This window comes from Antennarius striatus, chromosome 15 (assembly GCF_040054535.1).
Source record: "Antennarius striatus isolate MH-2024 chromosome 15, ASM4005453v1, whole genome shotgun sequence".
In the NCBI taxonomy this organism is placed as follows: domain Eukaryota; kingdom Metazoa; phylum Chordata; class Actinopteri; order Lophiiformes; family Antennariidae; genus Antennarius; species Antennarius striatus.
The window spans coordinates 15,416,340-15,424,765 of NC_090790.1; the positions used below are offsets into that span (position 1 = coordinate 15,416,340).

At 47.3% G+C, this 8,426-nt stretch overlaps 1 protein-coding gene across 2 annotated transcripts; it reads left to right on the plus strand.

Annotated features, from left to right (window-relative positions):
- The first annotated feature begins 914 nt into the window (after positions 1–914).
- On the plus strand, positions 915–8,397 carry fbxw2 (F-box and WD repeat domain containing 2). 2 transcript variants are annotated; one of them, XM_068335642.1, is made up of 8 exons: positions 915–1,369; positions 2,957–3,249; positions 3,774–3,996; positions 4,766–4,960; positions 5,039–5,172; positions 5,368–5,454; positions 5,533–5,702; positions 6,113–8,397. In XM_068335642.1, exons 2-8 carry the CDS (start codon positions 2,983–2,985, stop codon positions 6,399–6,401), a joined length of 1,365 nt encoding a protein of 454 aa, XP_068191743.1. In that variant the 5' UTR covers positions 915–1,369; positions 2,957–2,982; the 3' UTR covers positions 6,402–8,397. The 2 variants fall into 2 exon arrangements, with proteins under 2 accessions (XP_068191743.1, XP_068191741.1); XM_068335640.1 differs by having other exon boundaries at positions 916–1,210.
- Positions 8,398–8,426: the final 29 nt, after the last annotated feature.

Genomic DNA, 8,426 nt, shown 5'->3' on the forward strand with positions numbered 1-8,426 from the left:
TTGCATGCATTTGGTCAATCCCTCTGGTATGAGCTGGGTTAAGCAATCAGAACAATATGAGCAGTTGTTGTCAGTGTGTTTAGACCAGTGTGTCCACAGCACCAACAAACTTGAGTGTGAGAGGAAGCTGAGTCACATGAGGTGTGTGTTCACATGAAGCTTCATGAAGCTGTGTTCAGAGTGTCTGCTTCAGCAGAACTAACATGACTCCTGTTCTGTCCTTCACACTAATCACCAGGAGATAAGGCTGGAGTGGACGACTGCATCAGGAGTGGGCAACAAACACCAGGATGAGTCTGCTCAAAGGTGTCAGCGTGACACGTTTCCCGTTTACCTCGCTCGGCTGATTCGGATATGACAGTTTCCTACTGGAACAAAACATTAGTCAGAGTTGGTGGTTTAATTCTATCTGCTCTGCCACTGCTTATTGCTCCTGGCTTGATGGAAACGGTCACCATTGTGTGTTATGTAAATGCTGACTTGTGGAACGAAGTGTCAGTCAGACTAGCAAACCACTGCTAGCATAAAGCTACACACTCCAGCAGATCCACAGTCAATATAAGAATTAAAAGCTTGATTTGAGAGACACAAATGTCCCTACTAATGTCCTTGTCAAATGTTTCTACTAATGTTTATAATCAGTTCAGAAACAAAATTGCACTTTCACAAATTACATTTTAAAAAAAATACCATTAATTTATTTTAACTATTTGAAAAAGGAAACAATACTTAGAAAGCATACATGAAAAAAAAAAAAAAGTTGGTAGCTCTTCACGCCGTTCGGCCATTGTGTGCGAGACCGGAAGTCGGTGTACCTGAAATTTTCATCCCCAAAAACGCTCAGTTATGTCTTGTAGGCAATAATTTCGGAAGAAGAAAAACCCGTGACTGGAACGATAATTTTTATGTAGATGTAAAATAAATATATGCATGTAACACATTAATGGTATGCATACTGAAACTATGCAGGATTTCCGTGTAGAAAATGTGAAGGACGAGCTTTTGTTCTCGGGTTAGTGTCGGCAAACCCGAAGGTCCTGTCAGACAGCGCCGAGGGCCCAGAAGGCCCTCGGCCGTCTCAGCGGCGGCGCTTCTCCACCGTCCGGTTTTCCGCTGTCAGGAGCGGAGATGTTGCTGTCGGTCTGCGGCTCCAGTAAATAGAAGAGACCTCCATTAGAAACAGTATGCCATCCACGAGTAACACAACCAGGTACTCTCATCCTGTCCGTTAGCTAGCATTAGCTACGAAGCTAAGGCGCTGGCACAACCCCTCAGTGCTGTGTGACAGCTTGGCTAGGTTAGCTAGCTCACGGCTAACTTCACGATGTAAACTCACCAGAAAGTGGAAAAGAAAATTCCTGCAGCTCGGGTTGGTGATGTTTTCACTTCTATTTTAAATCGAATAGTTTTAACTATCTGCTAATTTTATTCAGTGTTCTGGATGTGAGCGGGCTCAGCTAGCTGCTCTTACATTGAAGTAAGTTAGTCGGACTTCGCTAACGTTGGCTACAGAAGTTGCTAACTAGCCTGATAGCTAGTGAGATGTGAGTGCTTCAGCAGATGAAGCTGCAGGTAGAAGCAACGAGCTCGGTGGTTCGGTTCATCACCGGGCCGGAGTGTCCATCGGTCGGTTCGGCTTGGTTACGTAACGCTCCGTTGTCTGACGCCCGGTGGTCGGTTCGGTCTGACCCTCAGGTGTGGATGACAGGTGGCGTCACTCAGGTAAAAGAGGCTGGTTCTGAGTGTGTGGCATCGGAAGCACATGGAGTCTTCTCGGAGTCTTTACATTATACGTATATTTATATAAGTAAGGTGCTGCATCTGCTACGGGATCAGTCGTTCGATGTGTGTCAGAATGACATCAGGAATGTTTTAATTGACCACAGGTGAGAAATGTTGGCTACTGAAATTTATTTGCCTCACAGGCAAACAAATCCAAAACTTTTAAGGCTCCCACGAACAAATGTTTAACAAAAGGTCTAGAAGTAAATTAAAAATCCAAAGAATTATTCACCGGTTTGTATGTGATGAGTAAAATCAAAAATGTTCCTCTTGTGTTCTGGTGTTTGCCTGATTATGATGTAGTTAAATTTTATGTCAACTCATCCAAAGTTCAGTAACCTGTTAACAGAGAAACACCTGTTACAACTAGAGTAAACAATGCATTTGTGTATTGCTCATAGTATCTACAGCTAAAATATTCTTCCTGTTTTTTGTGACTGTAAAATACATTTTCTGCAGGGTGGGGGTTCTACTTTGTGTAGAATTGAGCTTTTTGACAAAATCTGCTCTTCGTCAATTGTTTGCAATAAACCAATCACACAGAGAATTGGGACGCAGACATCGACCGGAAAGTCAGAACAGTTCAAATCCCTCCAACAGATTTCAAAATATTTCACATTTTCCAAGTCTAACCCTAATGTCCCTTTTTACTGACTGCAGTATCTAGGGGCCCCATCCTCGGTGGTTCTTCATAGAAACCCTTCAGCTGCTAAGCTTCACACTTGGTGTAGATCCAGACCCAGCTTTTGGCAGAATTTTTGAAGAATATTTGCTCATTCTTCATGAACAAAGACCTCCAGTGGTGGAGTATTCCTTGTTTTATCTTCTGCAATCACCTTGTTTAAATCGGACCAGAGATTTTCTTTGGATTCCAGTTGGGCCTCTAGAATCATCCAGGACTAGTTGTGAAACCCAATCTTGGTGGACTCTGAATTCAGGGGACAGCAGTAGTCAGTAAAACTAACATTGTGTGTGGAATGTGGGGGAAACTTATTCCACTGCGCTGTTTAAACTGTTATTATTACATGTGTTTGTTGCAAACAGATAATAAATAATAAATGTTGCTGATGAGCAGACAGTAATACAGTCACTCTTCAGACCATGTTTGGATCTCATGTAATCGTTAGCGTGTTAGCGTGTGCTCATGCTGCTGCTGACACTGCTCTTCTTCCAGGCGTTGCAGGTCGCTCTCATGTGCCCATGGAGAAGGAGGTGTTTGAGGGGTGGCTGGAGTCGGTCTCGGCCACTTTCCTGACTCTGAGTGACCAGCAGCGGAACCACTCTCTGGACCACCTCATCTCTTTAAGTGGTGCTGCTCAGCTCCGTCACCTGTCCAATGGCCTTGAGGCTCTGCTCAAGCGCGACTTCCTGCGCCTCCTCCCCCTGGAGCTGGCCTTCTACCTGCTGCGCTGGCTCGACCCGCAAACGCTGCTCACCTGCTGCCTGGTCTGCAAACAGTGGAATAAGGTCAGTTCTGTTTCCTCGTGTCTCAGCGTCTAGTCAGCGTGTTTAGAATGTGTGTCAGATGTCTTGTTCAACATGGACTGAACAGCAAAGTCATGAAGTTCTTCCAACATGCTTTGTGTGACGTGCGGAGCTCTGTTAAACCAGTTCCATTGAAGGGCCAGGAGGTGATGCTAATGATCTGCTTGAGGTGGGCGTTTCTGTCCAGCCCTTCACCTTTCAGATCTTCCTGCTGTGTGAATGAGGCCCTTTAGAGGAATACAGTAATCCCTCGTTACTCGCTGTTAATGAGTGAAAAACAAAATTCTGCGATATAGCGACCATAAAATATATTCTACAATAAATTTTATTATTTACAGTAATTTAAACGTTTATGAACCCTCCCCATATTGATATAAAACCACCTTATCTTAGCATTACCTTTTCCCACACTCTTACAGACTTGTAACACCCCTGGTGTTTCTTATGGTGGGCAAGGATGACGCACACGATATTCCTTGAACAATCCTTGTGTGGTCTTCCTGCAGGTGATCAGCTCCTGCACTGAGGTGTGGCAGGGTGTGTGTCATGAGCTAGGCTGGAGGATCGATGAGTCCATCCAGGATGCTTCACACTGGAAGGGCGTCTACCTGAAGGCCAAGCTGAGGATGATGCAGCTGAAGGACCAGGAGGCCTTCGAGACCTCGTCCCTCATTGGCCACAGTGCCCGGGTTTACGCCTTGTACTATAAGGATGGCCTCCTCTGCACAGGTACAGCTGCACTCTGCTCACTGTCACTGGAACGAGTTCTAAACGAGTCTGAGTCACTGGTTCTGGATCTGATCAGGGTTTGGGTTCTGATCAACCAGCTGCTGTTATTCTGTCTTAATAAACGTGGTTATGGAAGATTTAGCACCTGTTAAATCGTTGTTTCTATTGTATTCCTGTATTTCACGACACATTTTGACAAGTTGCCACATCAAAATATCAGCACATCACAGTTAGGACCCTGACCCCTAAACCTAGGCCTAACCCTTAAGCCTGACCCTGATCCTGATCAACATGTCTAGATAAGTTCCTCTTGTGTAGCTGGTTATGGAGGTGCCTGAGCAAATTGAGGTCACTCTAGTCTTGGTCCCGTTCAGTGTTGGTGGTGTCTTAACCCAGGCGCTCCAATGAGGTGGGGGCTCGCTTGTTTCCTGAAGACGTCACAGACTAGTGTCAGAATGGGGGAGGGAACTCCTCTTCCTTCAAAAGCAGAAGAAGAAGAAAACTTTATTGATCCTCGTTGGGGAAACTGTCATTCCGGTTCTTGTTCAAGTGAAAGCCTGTGGGTTTCTGTGATGGATATCTGTGGTCAGGGTCACGCCTTACTGATGGTAATGAAATCCAGTTTCCTGGAGATGTATGGCTAAAGGTGAAGTTCTACTGGTTGTAAAGGTTCTACTGGTTGTAAAGGTTCTACTGGTTGTAAAGGTTCTACTGGTTCTACAGCCCCAGCAGTGGAACTGTTCACAGGTCAGAATGTCTTCTGTTTCAGGCTCTGATGACCTTTCTGCCAAACTATGGGATGTGCGCACTGGACAGTGTATCTACGGGATTCAGACGCACACCTGCGCAACCGTCAAGTTTGACGAACAGAAGCTGGTGACTGGGTCTTTCGACAACACCATTGCATGCTGGGAGTGGAGCACAGGGGCTAAAATCCAGCAGTTCCGCGGCCACACCGGGGCAGGTTGGTTCATAGTCACCATTTAAGCTAGTTGGACTAGTACCGTTCACACCTGGGTCATAACTGTGTGCGTGCGCTCAGTTTTCAGTGTGGACTACAACGACGAGCTGGACCTGCTGGTCAGCGGCTCTGCTGACTTCAGTGTGAAGGTGTGGGCTCTGTCTGCGGGCGCCTGTCTCAACACCCTGACGGGACACACTGAGTGGGTCACCAAGGTCAGCCTCTTCAACGTCCAGTAGGACTGTGTGATGATGTCACACCTTGATCTAGTCAGTACACACATCCTCAGTACATCATGACCCATCCATGTTCTTTTTGCGTGTTGTGTTTGTATTTGACAACATTTTTCCTGGTTGGTCGTGAAACGTGAGATGTTCAACTGTGTGTTGTGTTCCTCGGGTCCACATCAGGTCCTACTCCAGAAAAGTGAAGTGGAGTCGGTGGTGCACAGTCCTGGTGATCACATCCTGCTGAGTGCTGATAAGTATGAGATCAAGGTGGGTGTGGCCTCAGAGGTTCTGCTGTTGGAAGGTGTGAGCTGCTAGCACCAGGAACCCAATCGTGTCCCTCTGCAGGTCTGGCCTTTAGGACGAGAAATCAACTGCAAGTGTCTGAAGACGCTTTCGGTGTCGGAGGACCGCAGCATCAGCCTCCAGCCCCGCCTGCAGTTCGACGGCCGCTACATCGTCTGCAGCTCCGACCTGGGCGTCTACCAGTGGGACTTTGCCAGCTTCGAGATCCTTAGGTAGAACAGTGTAAATACCAGCAGGTGGTTGGGTCCATCGTTCAGGGTTGGCACATCATTCTCACCGTGCTAACCTAGCGGGTCTGTTATTTCCATGGATTGAGATGCTGCCGTCCTAAGCCAGACTCCCTGCAGGAGCAGATTTGGTATCTCTGTTTCAATGGTAGAACCAGATAATCATAATAAAGATAAATAACCAGATAAAGATAATTTCACCTTCAAGACAATACTGTTCATTAATGTAAAAAAACCATTAAGATAAAAATAGAAACAAGGCTACAGAGAGCTCCATCACAGAGCGCCACCTGCTGCTAGCTTCTGATAGCTGTTGACCTGCTGCTACCTGTGTCTTTGACACACAGGCCTCCAAACTGCTTGTAGTTGTCTGATCCATCTTTCCGTGTTTCCAGGGTGATAAAGACACAGGACCCAGCTAACCTGTCCCTGCTAAGCTTTGGCAAGGTGTTTGCGCTCCTCTTTGACAACCACTTCCTGTACGTGATGGACCTGAGGACAGAAGTGATTTCGGGCCGCTGGCCTCTACCTGCATACAGGAAGTCCAAGCGAGGATCCAGCTTCCTGGCGGGGGTGACCTCCTGGCTGAACGGGCTGGACGGGGACAACGACTCTGGGCTGGTGTTTGCCACCAGCATGCCCGACCATAGCATTCACCTGGTGCTGTGGAAGGAGAATGGGTAGAGCTGGACTGGGGCCTCGCCCTAAGCTGCTGGGATGTGAACCGGTCGTGTGCTCCACACATGGACCAGACGTTTGTATTTATCTGCTCCCTCTTTGACGTACAGTAGAGACACGGTGGACAGATGGATGCTGGGAGGCTTCTGAGCTGATGTCATGTGACTGATGGGACCCTCAGTTACAGGAACGTCATTGGACGTGTGTCACAGACGCACACACACGAACCGTGTGAATGTTTGCTCTTCAATCACTTCATTGTGCAGTCTTGTTTGTCATCAGCCTCGTGATGTCACCACGACATCCTCAGGGCGTTCAGGACGGGTCCGACCCGTTCGGGTCTGACTCGTCCGGGTCCGACTCGTGCGGGTCAGATGGCAGAATCTGGACAAAAAGGAAAAATACAAGAAGTGATGGGTCCGTAAGGTATTCTCCGCTCCCAGACAGTGTGTTTGATCTGTGGACCCTCTCCTGTACCTCGCTGATCCAGCAGTCAGGAGGGTGGACTCGGATCCCAGACTGCAAACGGACCAGACGACTAATGACAGCAGGAACAGCAGATTTAAGGCGTTAGTTTAAATGTCCCGACAAAAAGAGTAGATCTGATAAGGATCTAAAGGGTTCCTCTGGCTCCACCAGGGATGCGCCTGTGTGAACCACCTGGGACAGAGCATGAAGATGAAACATGTGCCTCACTCACCAGTGACCCAGGAGACGGGCCTCCAGAGCCGACCCGACGACAGGGCCCCAGAACCAACCCGACCGTCAAGCAGCAGAAGAATCAACTTTCAGCTGATTCGCCAAAGCGCCGGACTGAAGGAGAACTTCTCTGTTGGGGTGTGACACCCTCTCAATGCTGGAGATTGAGTGTGTTCTCATGTTTGGTACCATGTAAAACGTTCCACGTAATCAATCAGTCTGATTAGGGGACGTCTGGTCTAAACGTTGGCTTGAGAGTCGTGATGTGCCTTTTTGGTTCTGTTGATGTTCTGGACTGGAGTTGCTGATCGGTGTCGTCGGGTGACGTATGTTGGCTCAGTCGGCAGTAGTTTTGCAGTTCTCTACCTGCCATGGCGTTCTGACTAATTAACCAGAAGACATCAGGTTATTTTTCTAAACCTGTCAGACGGAAGAAGGAACAAGTTGTACACATACTTCCTGGTTTGGGTGTGGAGAACATGTTGGTGGACATTCTGGTGGAACCAGTGGAATCAAACCCAACCTGGTCTTCATCAGGGCTTCAGTGTCCAGTCACGTCTTCCTGTGGACCAGCCAGAGACTGGACCGTGTTCCTGTGCACCAGACCAGAGGTTGTGGGTTCTCACCTGGATCAGTGACACAGCAGATGTACAGACTGTTCTTAGTTTAGATTTTTGAAATCTAATTAAAGCAGCACCAACATACTGTGTTGACTGCCATGTGACCTTTGGACCCGCTCACACCCCTCCAGAGAGGATCAGCACCTCTGGCAGGCCCCGTCTGCAGGCCTACCGCCATGTTTCTGGTTGTCCAGAGGCAGCAAAGTGTTTCCAGATACTCCTATTGGGTTCAGATGTGTGTTTGGGTGAATGATCATGTGACCATGTCTGTCTTTAGGAGCAGCACTAATATCTATAAGCAGAGGGGCGGGAACTTGAACCAATAAAAGACGACCCTTCAGGTTAATCTCACAACATCTGTGTGTGTGTGTGTGTGTGTGTGGCAGGTCTGTAGTAGTTCCAGGTGATTTGCTGTGTCCTCTTGTTAATGTTCTAGACGTTGATTCACCATATTTGGGGGAAATCGGACTAATGTCTTTAAGTCAAAGGACAGCTCTACAACAACCAGAGAGGTAAACCCACCAATTTTAATAACGTCTTAAAATTCTGACCTTTGAGCGACCTTCAGGACGTGTGACGGATGCCAACCAGACGTCTGACTTCATTATACTGTAGCTCTAAAACAAAATTTCAAAAAGAGCCAACACAAATAACATGACATAAATGATGAGTTTAGACCATTTAATAAAAAAATGTCATGATTCAGAAATAA

Excerpts from the sequence above, each read along its gene's own strand:
- fbxw2 (XM_068335642.1), top strand. The coding sequence starts at position 2,983 with ATGGAGAAGGAGGTGTTTGAGGGGTGGCTGGAGTCGGTCTCGGCCACT. Across the intron at positions 5,173-5,367 it reads ACACTGAGTGGGTCACCAAG|GTCCTACTCCAGAAAAGTGA; the intron begins GTCAGCCTCTTC and ends GGTCCACATCAG. Across the intron at positions 5,703-6,112 it reads GCCAGCTTCGAGATCCTTAG|GGTGATAAAGACACAGGACC; the intron begins GTAGAACAGTGT and ends CCGTGTTTCCAG.